General features: G+C 41.9%; 1 protein-coding gene across 1 annotated transcript in view; it reads left to right on the forward strand.

Moving 5' to 3' along the window:
- Positions 1-16,317, forward strand: part of gpc1b (glypican 1b) — a 68,379-nt gene extending 52,062 nt beyond the window's left edge. Inside the window, exons 6-11 of the mRNA XM_034887741.1 lie at positions 5,775-5,940; positions 6,104-6,234; positions 9,509-9,637; positions 10,003-10,136; positions 11,644-11,819; positions 12,799-16,317. Of these exons, the coding sequence (XP_034743632.1) occupies positions 5,775-5,940; positions 6,104-6,234; positions 9,509-9,637; positions 10,003-10,136; positions 11,644-11,819; positions 12,799-13,001 (939 nt within the window). The 3' untranslated portion in view covers positions 13,002-16,317. The remainder of the gene's footprint in view (positions 1-5,774; positions 5,941-6,103; positions 6,235-9,508; positions 9,638-10,002; positions 10,137-11,643; positions 11,820-12,798) is intronic.
- The last annotated feature ends 340 nt before the right edge of the window (positions 16,318-16,657 follow it).

Here is a 16,657-nt window from a genome sequence, read left to right on the forward strand (position 1 = left end):
CCCTAAACCGCGGGGGGGGGGGGGGGGGGGGGGGGTGTAATATCTCCCAAGAGAAATGGTCCCCTCTGTGTATTAGACAAGAGTAAGGTTAAGATCAGAGCAAGACTGAAAAATCATTTCAGCTCCTGAATGGGAGGTGGCCAGTATTGACGCACCGGCTAAAAAATATCTCCCGCCAGACACTGGGCAAGGAGGGTGCAGTGGCCCCATGAGAAATATACGCATCTTTTTCAAGGAAACAGATGCAGCGCCAGAGACAAATATTACAGTACAGTTTTTTACTTTGAAGAAATATTACAAGGTCAGGCCATCTGCAAGCATGAAATGAGGACAAACGGAAATGACAAAATAGGTTGTTGTGCAACTACATGACTACAATGGCACACATTTGGATACATGTCAAAGAAAGAAGCCGTTTTGTTCTGAGATATGTGCTCTGGCTCACACTGCGGGTGGCACATACAGTACTGAGTGAGACAGCCTGGCCTAGCATATCTCTCTCTGCATCTCTTTGGCCCAGAAAGTAACGTCTCACACCTACACATAGGGACCTGATGTCTCTAGTAAGTGCCTGCACGCAGCAAAGCTGCATAGGGGAGTAAAATCCGACATAATCATGAACACAGCTACTCTGGTGTAGCTAGTGAAAAACAAGACGGTGACAGCAACAACTAAACCTGCTTGACCTGGATCTAAGGGAATCATGCAACTAGTCTAACAGAGCTAGACACAGTTACTACGCTTTGACTCAAGCGAGCAAACAGGGAAGGAAGGATCAGGTTTATTATGGGCAGCATGCTGTGTGGAAATTGCAGTTCATGAGTTGTGTCCCATGGGTGCACCCAGGGACCAGCCAGAGATGCTTATGAGCTCTGCAGAGCTCGACCACTGCCAGCATGACTCTAAACTGTTATGCATCTTAGACAAGCATTCATGTGCTGTACATACGTAAGTAAACATTAAGTTACCTTAATTTCCTTCTGGATAAATCAGGTATCTCTATCTCTATGTATCTATCTACACACACACAGACACCTCATCCTTCCATCATTCCTCTTCAACAGGAAGCAAATTTCCCCCACATTTCCCCACTTCCTAATGCCCATTTCCTCACTGATGCCATTTTCTGGGTGCTGAAAGACAGTGAGCAATATGTTCATTAAACAAGGCTGGCTGGGGAAAACTTAGCTGTGCTAAATAATTAGCACAGCTTTTACAAAATTAAAAAATGTCATCACCAGCGCTAATACCAGTGCACTGGAGCAGCTGCCACTCTGAATAAGGTCATGGACTTCTTTCTCTTATAACACACTCATCATAAGTCTTAAAGGTTCCATTACATGGTGCTCTTTGGATGCTTTTATATAGACCTTAGTGGTCCCCTAATACTGGATCTGAAGTCTCTTTCCCAAAATTCAGCCTTGGTGCAGAATTACAGCCACTAGAGCCACCACCACAATGAGCTTTCCTTAGAATGTGCCATTTCTGAGTCTGTAGCTTTTAAAGAGGGGGGGGGGGGGGGGGCAAGGTTGTGGCTGGGGGTGTGGCTATGACCAACGGCCACTTTGCTTGTTTGAAAGCCATGCTGCTCTCTCTCATTGATAAGCCAAATTCTCTGGGCGGGCAAAGCAGAGAAAGGAGAAGTAACCTTGCCCCTTATGACCTCATAAGGGGCAAGATTTCAGATCAGCTCATCTAAGCTTTCATTTTCTCAAAGGCAGAGCAGGATACCCGGGGATCGGTTTATACCTATCGCCATTTCTAGCCACTGCGGAACCACAGGCAGGCTGGGGGGACGCATATTAAAAAAAGACATTTATATGCCATGCGACCTTTAAGAGAGAAGACAAGATTGTATTGTGAGAACAGGCACAATGGACACACTTGGTCAAACTCGGTTAATAAGAATTCCCAAGCTAGGTCCATTGAACTGTGCACAAAGACAGAATGTCTAATTTGTCTTTGAGTCATCCAACTCGAGGCCTGTCTGGTACAATTTTACCAAAAGAAGTAAATACTTCGACAAACTGTTCAATTTCAAAGTCATAATTTGTGTGTCACTCTCGGTCCCTGTCTTCCCAAGCACGCAATCAGCACCGTTCTGTACTTAAGCAGATGGGAACAGGACTGTGCTCTGATGGAAACAAATGAGACAGTGAGAAAAAGCGAGAAAAAGCGAGAAAAGGGAAGAAAACTCCACCATCCTCTCTTTTCCCTATCTTACTGCTCACTCAATCCTTTTTTTCCTCTTTTCTCACCTAGTAAATTGTTCTTAAACATTTCTGTTTTATATTTCCTGAAGCTGTGCCCAGGGTGGTACACAAATTTGGATCTTATCTTTTCCATTCTTTTCCCTGTAATTCTATCTTCCATTGATTGGGCCCTAATGAGTCAGTCGACCCTATTTATAGCTATGTATTGCCACTCAAAGAGCCCAGTAACTGGAGATGTTGACCACACGCTGCTCAGGGAGGGATCACACTGCTTGAGTGTAAAGCTGGAGAGAGTAGTATTCTCGTTGTGTATGTGTGTGCTTTAAAGGTCTTTCAAGGAAGTGTTTATGTGTGCTACCAACATGCATCTCTGCTATGTTCGAGTTGGATTGGCCTTGAAATAGGAAAAAGGTTGGCAAAAGGTCATAAAAAGGAATACAGCAAGAGACTAAGATGCGTGGAGAAAAATAGAACAATTAGTTTGAGATGTTTTTGTGGGACAGAAAAGGAGATCTCATCAGTAAGACGCAGTTTTGATTTTTGGTACGACACTAATTCCTCCCTTGCTTCGCTCAGGGCTGCTGTGTCCCCTGTTTCAATCCCTCGGGTACGGGGAGTGGAGGAAGTAGGCCATGTGCCACATGGCTCACTCTGGAGGCAAGCAGTCTGGATTGTCTCGCACTATAACACAAGGGGGAGAGGTCGCTCATATATCTTTACTAATTACAGTGGAAAGACAAGCAGAGAGGAGGAGAGGGAGACACAGAAGAGTCTCTAGCTCGATTGCCACGGGCAATGTACTGTAGAAGGTTCTGACAGGTGTGCGGAGCATGCTGTGAAGGTAAAGCAGGGTAAGGGAGTAAGGGTGTGGGTGTTTAAAAGGGAACGCAGTCATGTCAAAGAGCTACACGTGCAAACATCAAAGAGAGTATTTCACACCTAAGACTTTCTTTTGATATCTCTCGATAGGCCAGTGTAAAGATGATTGGAATCATGCAGACTGTGCATGACTTGCTGCTTCAAAGATTTATTTCTCACTGCTGTCATTCTGTCTATCTAATGGGCAATGGCATCCTTTTTAGTTTAGATGGCTGGTGTGTGTGTGTGTGTGTGTGTTTGTGTGTGTGTGTGTGTGTGTGTGTGTGTTTGTGTGTGTGTGTGTGTGTGTGTGTGTGTGTGTGTGTGTGTGTGTGTATGTGATAGTGTGTGTGATCTTGTTTAACTATATGTTATTTTGAGTTTCAAAAAACGTGAGTCCAGTATACTTATGGGGTCCTGACAGCTTTGTGGGACCAAAATGCTGGACTGGATGTGGGTTAAGTTTTGGTTTTAGGATTAGGATCAGAATTAGGTCATGGTTAAGGTAATGGTTAAGGTTAGGCATTTAGTTGTGATGGGTAAGGTTAGGGTGAGGGGCCAGGGATTGCATTTTGTCAATGACGGGTCCCCACAAAGATAGTGCCACAAACCTGTGCGTGTGTGTGTATGTGCCCGTGCATGTTTCTCAACAGCATGTTTGGCAATTTTGCTTGTTAATTTTATTTCAAATTTTAAATATGAAGACTGACTTCTCCATTTCCTGTTCTATATCTTTATGTCTCAATCAATTGGTTGAACAATTTGAGGACGTCAAACCCCTGGTGCACCGCAGCTCCAAGGTTACACAGGAAGTTGTCAACCAATTAGCACCACAGAGGAGATACTCACTGTTTCTGGTCCGTTGTGCCTGTCCTGGGATTTCCCAGCATTAATACTGTGTGGATGATGTAACAGAAACAGAATTAATGACTGCCTCCCCTTAATAAGTATTTCATAAACATGCCTCTGTGTTTTTTGTACCCCCCTGCCAACGCCCTCGGTGTATCTTGTAGTTTTTTTTAACATCCCCCTATCTCTCATTTTTTTGGTTCCCTTATCCCTGCACACTCCCTGCCCTCACTCTTCTCTCTCACAGAAGAAACATTCGTCTGACTCATCCCTGGCTAATGAGTGGTAGGCTAAGGATGGGAGGAGGGGAGAAAAGGAGGGCAGGAGTTAGGATCTGAGTCATTTCTCATATGACCTGAGATTAAGCTTGGGAATGTGGTGGGGTTATTGCTTTTCTGTGTCACTTATTTCACTTTACACTGTCCTCTTTGTGCAACTGGCAATACTTACCTACTGTAATTCTGTTGATCTCTTTTACACATTAGAGATGCAGTCATTAATGTAGGCCTTTTTGAATGTGTTTTTTTATTTTTATTTAATGGGAGTTGTGTCAAAATAAATTACTTTTGCTTTTTTACTTTTTTTAATTTTGTTTTTAACATTGTTGATTTATTGAGATAAATAATAAAATGATACAGTCATAAATAGACATTGAGTAAGAAGAAAAAAGACTAACAACAGGACACATTGATGGGTGTTGGAAACGTTACAACCACATTAGACCGATTAACATTAGAACTGGTGAAAGAATGTTTTTTAAAGCGTGGGAAAAGGTGTGGATCACCAAAGAAAATCTGTAAAGCGCTATAAACTACATACAATACTGAGATGCACACACTAATTACACCATGAAGGACAAGTGCTACCGAGGATCTGCCTTTCTTAGTGCTGATTATAGTCATCACTATTGTCCGTGGCTTGAGAATTATAATTTTCAATGTCCAATTATGCCGAGCAGACTATCTTTACCACTGACAGGTCTGCAGAGTGTTCAACGCATCTATGGTTTGTTTTCCCACCCGATCCCTATTGTCCTACTTCCGCTGTATATTTGTTAAAAAGCTGGTTTTAACTGTGACTTTGCTGTTGGAAAAACTGTTTCCAGGAAAAGCATCAGGCTGGCCCAGATGTCAGCTTAGAGCAGCTTTGTATGCGTAACTGGGCTTGTTCCACCTCTCTCTCTCTCTCTCTCTCTCTCTTTCTCTCTCTCTATCTCTCTATTTCTCTCTCTGTCTCATGCACACACACACACACACACACACACACACGCACACACACACTTCCTGAGGTTTTGTATGCATAGCGGTACTCTCTGGTGAACAGAGCTTACTGGTATTAACCCAGTTTCACTTATCACGCAACAAGGCCCTTTCCTGGGGGAACAGCCTTGTGGGATTGAGAGAGAAATGGAGGAAGTTGGAAGGATGGAGTGAGGGACTGAGAATACTTGTATGAATGTCAGGGCCTTTTCATTACATGTGAAACAAAAGGTGAATTCTCCCAAAGTGGTTTCCAAGGAAACTGTGTTGAATGAAAGACTGGTGCAAACTGAAAAAAGGTCATCATGGGAGGTGACCTCCCACAGTTTTGCAACTGTCATTGGTAAAGAAATTTCCATCTTCACATCTTCTTCCAAACGGACCACTTTTGTGTATATATATACTGCATATATACAGTATATAATTCTGCTGTTTAGTAGCATCAGGAACTCAAACAGGGAACCTGGTCAAATGTAGAGTTTGATCAAGTGCTGTCATGTATGTTTTGTAGACTATTAGATAATTTATACTTGACAAAAACAGTAATTTTTCATCCAGGTGGTGTATGCTTATTTCTGTCTGTGCCCTACCCCAGGTGCAGCTGAGCACCGAGTGCACGCGGGCCATGATGAGGATGACTTACTGTCCTCACTGCCGTGGCATGGCCTCTGCCAGACCATGTGCCAACTACTGCAGCAACGTCATGAAGGGCTGTCTGGCCAACCAGGCTGACCTCAACACTGAGTGGCGACATCTGGCAGGTGGGGAGCACACACACATTTAAACAGGCATCTATCTAATTCAGCCATATGTTTGCCCAAACCCGACTTTCTGCAGTGAATACATCAGAATCCTTCTACCAGTGTACTACATATGAAACAATTCCATATTTTGTCAAGCTAACTGTACTTCCTGTCTGTGTAGAAACAATGATGCAGGTAGCCGGTCGCTTCAATGGTCCATCTGGTGTGGATAGCGTGGTCCTTACCATCCCCAATCGCATCTCAGAAGCCATGTCTACCATGATGGAGAATATAGAGCCCATCAACAACAAGGTCAGTGCACACATTGGTACATACATACAGCTAACTAAACCATACAGACTACACAAAATTCAATGAAGAGTTCATGAAAAAGACATCAAATTATCTTTTGAGTAAAACCACCATTGCCACTGAATATCCCCGGTATCAAAATATTTGAAAAGTACTGATCACAAACGAAATGTACACTGTACTCCCTTGGGATTTGTATTTTGGTTAAAGACACAAAGTATAGAGCTGTGCAGGCCGGTAACATACTACACACCCCAAACATCAGTGTACAGCATTAGTAGCTGTGCTGGTCTTGCTTCCCCCACGACTAATCAAATCAAGCAATTTTCAAAGTTCACTCTGTGCCACAACTGTGACAATTTACTAATGGAGGAGAACACCGTGCTTCTGTCACAAAGGCTTCTTCTTAGAGGAAGCTAATGTGTGATGTGTGAAACTAAGGTGATAGTGGCAGAAGTGTGTATGTGTTATTAACACGTTGGTCTAGTCATAGCAGTATGATTACTCACTGTTAAAAAAAAAGTTAGAGTTGAAATATATTTTAAAAAGCCAAACAGGGATTTGCTGAAAAAGCAGACGCTACAGGTGAGAATGTCCATTTACTGGAACTGTTAGACTTAAATATACAGTATGTGCATGTTAAATAATTTTTACATACTATACTGGCATGTATATGTATTCATAAAATTCATAAAATGTTTGGCATTATATTTGAAAAGGCCCTGAAAACCTATTTTCTTGCTTCTTTCTATGAGCCAGGTGGTGCTACATTACCACACACACAACTTACTGCCAAAGTTAAAAAAGTTTTATTTTTCTCACAAGAGCAATTTCTGTATTTGTGTCTGTGTCTGTGCTCTTCTCAATAGTTCACCGTTGGAAGTAAAAAATAAAAAAAGTGACGTGACACACTCCCGTGTACCGATCAGGATTTAGAAATGTTGTAAAATGAGACAGCAGTTGTCCTTATTTGCTTGTGTAGCCAGGCAACTGTCAATCAAATCTGTTCAAAGCACTCCCACATAGTGCTGGTAAAGCCCATTAGCTGATTGTTGCCTATTTAGTTATGAATATTTAATGTTAAAGAGAAATAGATTTCAGGGGCTGTAAAATATTCATTCCACTTGGTAAAGCAGTAGAAGTAAGAAAATCGTGGTGCAAACTGATACACACACACCCTGGATCCATCAGTTTAGAGACTGTGTCCCCTATGGCCCTTACATGTATTTGTGCATTTGTACAATCAACACCTATCCTCCTTAAAATAAAAGGATGTGAGTCATGGCATTGTGGGCCAAGAGTTACTTCACTGTTCAATAGTGTTTGAGCAACATTTGTACATGATCATTTCTACATTTGCACAAAAGGCACTGGCAGCAGTGGAAGCTGCTTTGTGAGGATGGTGAAAGGAAAGACAAAGCTCCCCCTGTGCTGGTTTGCTGTTAAAGAGCCTGGCTGGCTTAAGGTGAGCCAGAGTCTGGCGGACTGCCTCTGACCTGGTTCGGTATGGTAATCACACAGCCTCAGCTTCTGATCTTCATCTCCAGGGGAAAATGCCATGTCGATCCCACAGAAGTCGATTCAAGTCTATGGCTTAGTTTTATTGTTGACACTGTGTAGGGCAGAATATCTCCTATTTTTGTAATCTGTTGACACCAAAAGCCAATATTTTGTTGTGCATGTATGTGTACTTTCCCTAATAAGTGAATGCGCTTAAGGTCTACATCTGCCACTACTCTTTTGTACAGTAACAGAGTCTATGCCATGTTTTAATGTCCATTATTCAATCTGCTGTTGCTGCACAACACCAACAAGTTATGCTGACAAACATGACTGGAAGCTTAATACAGTATTATTTTATAGTTATGTGTGAAGGTTCAAAGGCTTGAGGCTCCTCTGAGCAGGCCAGATTGGATGACAGATTGACTGCAGTCTTACTATACACCCTGGTCTCCATTTATAAAATGTAAGCCCCATAGGGACAAGTAGTGCTTTCTGAGCTGTGAATCATTCTGCTGCAGCGATGCTGTGATTGACACTTTGGGTCATGCAAATAACCACTTCCAATCATCGCTGTTGGCTTTGAAAAGGTAGAGATTTGTGTGTACTAATGTGCTCAAAGGTTCTTTGTGAACACGTCTGGGTTTATTGTATTCTATTCCGAGAGCTGGATTCAGCAGCATCCGATTTCAGTCTTGTCAACACCAACACCAATATGAACCTCTTAAAATCAAGTTTATCGCCAGAGTCTGAAGCCTTACAGTTTAAGTTACCAGTTGAAGATGAATCAAATGATATAGCACGTAAATCTTCTTTGGCTCCATCCGTGTTTTAAAAGCTGAGGAAATTATAAACGTTTGTATCTGAGACAGCCGATTCGAATGATTTCAGGTTGTCCGTCCCATTTTTGGGAACTCCAAATCAAAGGACACCATATTTTCACTAGTCTGGCTATCACAAGGCCAAGCCCAGCCCAATATATTTGAGATTGAGCATCAGTTTGGGGAGTCTGCTCTGTGTTTTTATTTTTTCACAAAAGGTGTGACCAACAGGCATAGTTCAAATGACACTGTACGCAATTGGATAGTCCTTCAACCAATCAGACCAACAATCCGGGGGAAGTAGAAGCCATTGGGTGCGGCCACGGTGGCAGCTATGTTGAATGTAAACAAGAAGCTGCTTGGTCCCTTCTCTATCGTCATCGTGTTAAACCCACCAATAGCGCGCCAGGTAGATAAGCCAGTTGTGATTGGTGCCAGCAAAATTGTGAACTAAAGCAGGAGAATAAAAAAGTACAGGTTTCCAGACCGAGCTGCAGTGCGAAATCAAACTGCTTTTTACCCAGTCTATATTTTTAACTGTGACTTGGAAGAACTGTTTCCCAGGAAAAGCATCAGCACTCTTTCTCTTTCTCTCTTTCTTTCTCTCTCTCTCTCTCTCTCTCTCTGTCATACACACACACAAACACACAAACATCTTCTGTGCTGCCAGATTGAAGATGTTCGTGGAGCATCTATGTTTTGCCAAAATAAATACACTTAATACCTTTTTATTAAGTTTCTTCAAAGTCTTCACTGCATTATATTATGAGTGTGGATAGACATGGATGTAAACTGCAACTTGAATGGTTGGCAGAGGCACACAACCGCAAGGCGGTGATTCTAGTTCTCAACAGAATTGACTTCATTTTCTCATTTCACCCTTTTTATTAACCTCTCATGTGTCCTCTTTCTACACGTTTGTCTTGTCTTCCCTTCACTGTCTCCTGCCCCAGTTGTTCCAGGCATGTGGCAACATCAGAGACAGAGGAACCAGCAGCACGGTACCCGACGACACCATGAAGAGAGGCAAGGTTACAGTGGAGGACAAGTTGGGAACCAGCTCTAACAAAATGGATAAACTGGTTCGTATTTACCAGATTGAATCGGTGTCCTCATTATTGCTCTTGGATTGGCTAATCTGGCCAATTCATTCATTCAGTCATTCATTCATAAACCATTGATATTGGTTTATGACCCAGAAGCCATTGCTCATTATGGGCAGTTAAACCCTTCTTGCTGTTGATTTCACCTTTACACAGACAACTATGGGGTGTTTAGAGGGAAATTAATGCTTGGATGGATCAATGACTCAGACGACTGAGCACTGCAGTTGGTTACTGAAGGGAGCAGGAGTCTTTCTTACTCTCCTGTTTGAGTGTACCATTGGGATGTGATGTTGAACAACGTGTAGAAGCTCATGAATTCGCTCTTGTCGAATCTGCCCCAGGTGTCTGATGTAACCGTGAGACTGAGGGACATGCAGCCGTACTGGGTTTCTCTCCCAAACGTTCTCTGCAGTGACAGAGTGGCCACTGGAACCGGGGCCGAGGATAAGTGTTGGAACGGCATGAACCGTGCCAGGTAAGGCATATAAACCCCACAAAGAAATGCATTTTAAAATAACATGTGAAAGTACAAATTGTACTTGATATTTTACAAAATGATGGAGTTTAATGCACAACATAGAAGGGAATGAATGATGCTACTGAGGTTATATTTTTCTTTTCACTTTTGGAAAACAATATCCGACTGTATATCTCAGCCACCAAATATATTTACCATCATATATACATGGTATTTGTATTGTAATGTAAAGCTAGACTGAGTATGTTTTGAATGGAAGACATTTCAAAATATTCCACTCACAAATGAAAACTTGAATTAATAATCAAACTAGAAGGGCACTCAGAGAGCCAAGGCCAACAGTCCAATCTTCTATGCTATGCAAATCTGCAACCACAAACACTTTATGTTTGGATACATTTCCAAAATGTATTTATTTAGCCCCTTTTCCTACAAGCTAGCATGACATAATACTTATTCCTTCACTCTAGCTTTAAAACTGAGCACCTTGCAGCATCTTAAAGACAGTGAGGTCAGAGATCGCCGGCAGACCCGGGTGTTAAAGTAATGTTTTGACTAGTATTTAACTATTTATCAGAAGAACCAACAGATAGGACCACTAGTAATCCTATGTTGCGACCACTATAAAACTGGCAAAATGACCAAATGAGTACAGAGTAACGCTAAAACTCTAAGTATAACATCATAATCAAACAGGCAACACTAAAACGTACCATCTAAACGTCGCCACTGAGTGTTCGCCTGTGCTGAGTCGCAGCTACAAAAATAACGGAGACCAAATACACAGAGCTACCTATAAGGCTGCAGCCCCACCAAGTGGAAAAGTCATGCCACCATGGAAATGGGTTGTTTCTTGGCCCATGCTACACCCTTACAGCAGGCTCCCTGAAAATCGGGCTAGTAGTTCATTAATTATCCTGCTGAGAAGCAAAGCAACAAACAGACAAACCGAGCAAAAAAACATAACCTGAGTCCGCCAAGGAGGACGCAAACGCATCCATGCTTGTTTCAATACACCTATACAAACAATGTTAGCAAACTTTAGATATTGTTGTGTATATTATTGAGTGTTTGCTGACTTCCTCTTTACTTACGCTGTTGTAGCACAACATTTTAGCTTGTTACAGATTTTCTATATTTTTTCACAAACGAGAAGTAAACACACTGCATCCCACCAAGGACATATTAGTTGTTTCTTCGTGTCCCATTCCAAACACACTGTGTGGTTTTCTACTTGTCTGGCAACCAGCGTTTTACAGTAAAGGCCACTGTCAGTCACCTAATAATGATTTCTTTAAATCAGCAGATTCTACTGAATCATGGGAAATTTAGCAAATTCAATGTGCTTTTATGCTGCCATTGCCACTTGATGTCACAGTGTCCCCTGCTAACTAATAGTAATACACTGTATAGTCTTTGTCTGTGTAGGTAATTAACTGTGAGGAAGGGAAGGAATGTTTTAGACTAGGGGCTTCCGTGTTAATCAAATGTTAACGTGTGCCAGGTACCTTCCTGAGGTGATGGGTGATGGCCTCGCCAGCCAGATCAACAACCCTGAGGTGGAAATCGACATCACCAAACCAGACATGACAATACGCCAACAGATAATGCAGCTGAAGATCATGACGCACCGTTTGAAGAATGCTCTCAATGGCCAGGATGTGGACTTTCAGGACACCAGTGAGTACTTCTACCATCGCAGCCCACGAGTGTCAAACAAACGTTCACAAGAAAGTTCATCCCAGATGGCTCACGGAGGATTAAAAGCTTTTGTAACAAGTTCTACATTAAGAGAAGTAACTCTATTTCTGTTTATCTGAGGAGGCAGTCAACTTCTATCTTAGCTTGTACAAGCTATAGCAAAATGGCAAATAGCTGAACTTTTGGAGTTAAAATGAAGGTAGAAAAATGCATGGCCTAAAAAATGGTGCCTTTTTGAATAATTGAGTGAATTGAATACTCTCAACTCCTTTTCTGGGCCCTGCACCAGGACTGTAAACCTCATAGTTCTTGCTAGTAGTTTAAGGTGCAGTAGGTAAGCCTTATAAAACTAACCTTCTGTCATATTTGCTGAAACTGACCCTATGTTTGACTAGAAATACATGAAGCAGGTAATAAAAAAAAAAACACCTACAGCCTGTAGTGGGATTTACAAAAACCCACCCCACACAACCCACTATTTAGATGCACCTATCAGGGTGTGTCAATCACTGCCCATGCACACGCATTCATTCTCCCTTGTAGGGAGAGGGGGTTAAGGAAACCGTTTCGGGATTTAGCAGAAAGGGGGACTGAGAAGTTGTCAATGTTCAAATATTTTGACTAAGTCCTGGATCTTCACAATACTACCTACAGCACCTTTAAGTGCAATGTTAGGGGGAGGATGTGCTGTCGGTTCTTTCTTCTGTGAGTGTGGGGGAAGCCAGGGGCGTCTTTGTATCGGATGTTTACAGAACGCATTTGGATGAGATAATGTATGTTTATGCTTAATGCACGCACACTGTTTGTTTACCGTGTTTATGGCAATTCTTCGCCATTTTCGGTGTTCTTTTGACTGCCAAAGACGTATTTCTCCTACAGGAGACAATAAAGGCTTATCTTATCTTAAATGATACGTATGTCGTACCATTGAACTCATGTCCCAACCCTCTGTTTGTAGGTGATGATGTCAGCGGTTCAGGAAGCGGCATGTGCGCCGACAATTCGTGTTCCCGTGGCCCACGCCTTGTCACCATCACCGACCGACCCAAATTCATTCAACCCCCTCCAGTGGACAAAGGGGTGAAAGGAAACGCCAAGAAGAACCTCCCCTGCATTACCATTTACCTACTTCCGCTGCTTATTTTGCTGCTCCGGCGATAATTGACGGGGAATCCACCAACTGGGACTGAGTTTGGGACACGGAGGTTGGGGAGAGTCGGAAAGGGGAGGGAGGAGAAGTTGAGGGTTAGTTACTTTGCCAAAACTAAATACTAAGTATAAGGAAACGACAACAAAAAACGCTTGGATGGACTTCCTTTTGGTTTTGGATTAGAACAAAATGGAGTTATGAGTATTCATAAATGTTTTGGTTCTGCTCTTTTCTTTTATTTCTTGCTATATTATGACACCATTAGAGCTGGTCTTTTCGCATCGTCGGCTGTTTTGTTTCTGGTTTTTTGGGGGTTCTCTGAGATTATATCTGTACCTAAGACATGTGTAAGACTATATTGCTCACAGTATGTTGGTGTTGACACCACAGGGAGAGGGAGATTGGGGCTTTGCAGTGGCGCTTAGATACATGTATTTGTTTTTCCACTCCTTTTTTTAAAACAGCACTTGTGTTCAGTAGAATTACTTATTGATCATTAACCCATAACAGAGCCCCGAGTGGTTTAATCACTCTCCAATATTTATAGAAAATATAGATGAACCTCAAACTCAAATGAAATACAATATTGATGACTTTTAAAGGAGGATAGCACGACCCAGCAGACCTCTTAATGCATTAAGCCTCACAATATGATTACACTCACACACACTCTCTCACGGCAAGGATGCGAGAACTCGGCGTCAGCACTTTTTTTTGCCATTTCATCATGTAAGCTGTAATAATAGCCATGATCACATTCACACTGACATGATCGTCTAACGTGGGAGTAACGTGACCCGTCCGCCGCTCCATCCATCCGCTCATCCCTACATTCCCCCTGCTGGGGCAGATCCACACCCCCTCTCTCTCTCTCTCTCTCTCTCTTCAGACTCTGCTGGCTGTGTGGGATCAACTCGAGAGTCTGGTGTAAGCAAAACACATGCTGGGCCGGCCCACGTCTCAGATGACAGCATCTTCCCACTATAGAGCACTGTGTGTGGAATGGCGGTGTCGGTTTAAGATTGCCGTCACGGCAAAGGATCGACAGTTCATGATTTTGGAAACGTGTAGCAGAACTGAAATGTACACAGAAGCAAAAACACGGCTGTCATGTAGCGCTTTTTTTCCAGTATTTTCTTTATGTGCACAGCAGAGCGACAATATAATATGCATAATTTTGTGTTTTCCCTGCAAAGGCCCAGTGCTCCTGTGATTAGCATCAAAATTGCAGCTTGCGTTTTTTGTCTCATCGCAGCAATGATCCATATCACAGTAACAGCCACACCATGCACGTCTTTGAATCAGACTCACCTAGTTGTATGGCAGACACAACAGTGTACATGCTTTTGGTTTCTAATTTTTTTTGTTTTCCGGATAAGAAACTAACAAAATGTGATAGCGGCCGGCATCTTATGCCATAATTCTTATATCATTCATCCTCCGTCATCGCGTATCCATATCTGCCTTCCATTTCTCTGCAACTTTTCTATATCAGTGCCTCTTGATTCCCACACCCTACACCCGCTGCCCTCCTCCCCACTCATCAGTTCTAATGACCTTTAAAGTGTCCCTCATGTTTCCACAGTACATGGTGGCAAGGCAATATGACAATGACACAGTGTTTCTTTATGTGTCAACCTTGTTGGGAATGTTGTGGGCACACCGTTTTAAGGCTTTTCCTGATGAGAAGCTTGTTTGGGAGGAATCATACCACATGTGTGTACTGGGAGATGGGACGATGCTTGCATGTGTGTATATTTGTGTGTGAATGTGTCTTTGATTGATAGAGCAAAGGAGGGACAGACGATAGAGCCTTTTAAAATTTTGTTTGGAAGCCACGGAGATGAAATGTATTAAAATATATTGAACTAACATTGTCTGACTTAGTGCGATACAACTGACAGCAATGGGAGATTAACATAGCTCAATTTCCCCTCCAAAAATTGCATTTTCAACTACTACTGGAATAACTCCCAATCCATATTGATGGTGTCTCTGCCTGTATTGTATGTGACGGATACATTCAATTTGGAGGACAGATATTGACAAATAGTTTTTAAATACATCACTGCTTTAGTTGCACTCTGGGACAATCCACCATGATTCATGAAAAAAAACTATATCCATCTGACAGTTGATAATACTGCAGATTCAATTAAGTGGTTGGAGGCTCTGTCAAATTTTGAGAACCCCATCTGTTAGACACTTAATTACTGCTCTAAAAAAAGGTGAGGCTGTTGTCATAAGTGTTACCAGACATGTTACTTTGATGATATTTTTTTTCTCCATCTACTTGCTTAATTAATGATTGCTATGTTTGCTGTGCCTATGTGTGTCTATGTGCTGCAAGTGTCTGTCTTTCTGTTAGTCCCTGGTAAAAGAAATCTGCCTGTGACTGCCTTTGACACTTTGTCTAGGGTTGGGGTCCATTTTTAGGTTCAGAAACAGAGATATAATGATATTAGAAAGGGGGGAAATACACATATTAAACAAGGAACAATTAGTAAGAGTACTACGTTAGTTTTCTTTTTGTGACCCTCTAGACAAATCTGAATTTGAATGTGAAAGTCCACATTAAGCCCTGTAAAGAATGAGAAATGACTCCAACTGTGATGGTGACATTCCAATTCAAAGACAACTTGCGACTCACAACTTCAGTTTGAATGACTGCCTCACAATGTCATCGTCTGAAATTTGCACAACCCCCCCACCCCTTCCCCCCCTCTCCTCCTCCACCTTTTGATCTCATTAGTTTGTTGCTCAAAGTACCCCTCCCTTTTATAAAACCTGCACTTTTATGAGGCCAATGAATGGCATTGTCTGCACAAAAACATGACAAGATGGTCGATCAATACGTGAGTCAACACCTTCCAAAAACAACTATTGATTGGGGATGTGTGTATGCAGATAGATATGGCCCAGCAAGACGTCTCCTGTTCAACTATGGTGAAGCAGTGTAAAAACAAAGCGGCAGAAAGAAAGGTTCGTCCGGAGTGCTGATCTTAAATCAGTGGGTGCACCTTAATCCTGCACTCATTCATTAGGTGGAAAAATGCAAAGCTGGTTATCCCACCATTCAAAGATGGCTTTATTCTACACTGTTTGTTGAATACAAGGAATTTCTTAAAGGTGCCAATTTATGAGGAACAAAGTACTTTTAATTCTCGTTTTTTATGTACTTTGGTTTTGTTGTTATCAGAAATCTATGGAGAGTTTGTGCTTTTGTTGAAGATAGATGCCAGAAAGAGGTTTGAAAAATACAAATGTCTCATTTGCTGTTGTACCTGAAATCTTGTGTCAATTATATACATTGTAAGATTTTCAACATGCCGGTGTCCTGTTTCTTTAATTTTGTGTGTGTGTGTGTGTGTGTGTGTGTGTGTGTGTGCGTGTGTGTGTGTGCGCATGCACGTGTGAGAAAAATAAAATAAAAAAGGAGCTCAAAATGTATTTTTTTTACCAGGGACAGTGCACATTAATCAAACTTTCCGTTTTTACTTGTAAATGTGCCAGAAAATGCTAATGAGCTCATTTTCATCTGTCATGTATACTCTATTGTTTTATACAAACCTATGGATAAACTATAAAAGGTTTTATTATATATTCACGCACCCAGTCACTCACACAAACAACATTCTGATCCATTGTGTCTAGGTTTTCTAGTGTT

The sequence above is a fragment of the Etheostoma cragini genome, chromosome 12 (genome assembly GCF_013103735.1).
Source record: "Etheostoma cragini isolate CJK2018 chromosome 12, CSU_Ecrag_1.0, whole genome shotgun sequence".
Taxonomy (NCBI): domain Eukaryota; kingdom Metazoa; phylum Chordata; class Actinopteri; order Perciformes; family Percidae; genus Etheostoma; species Etheostoma cragini.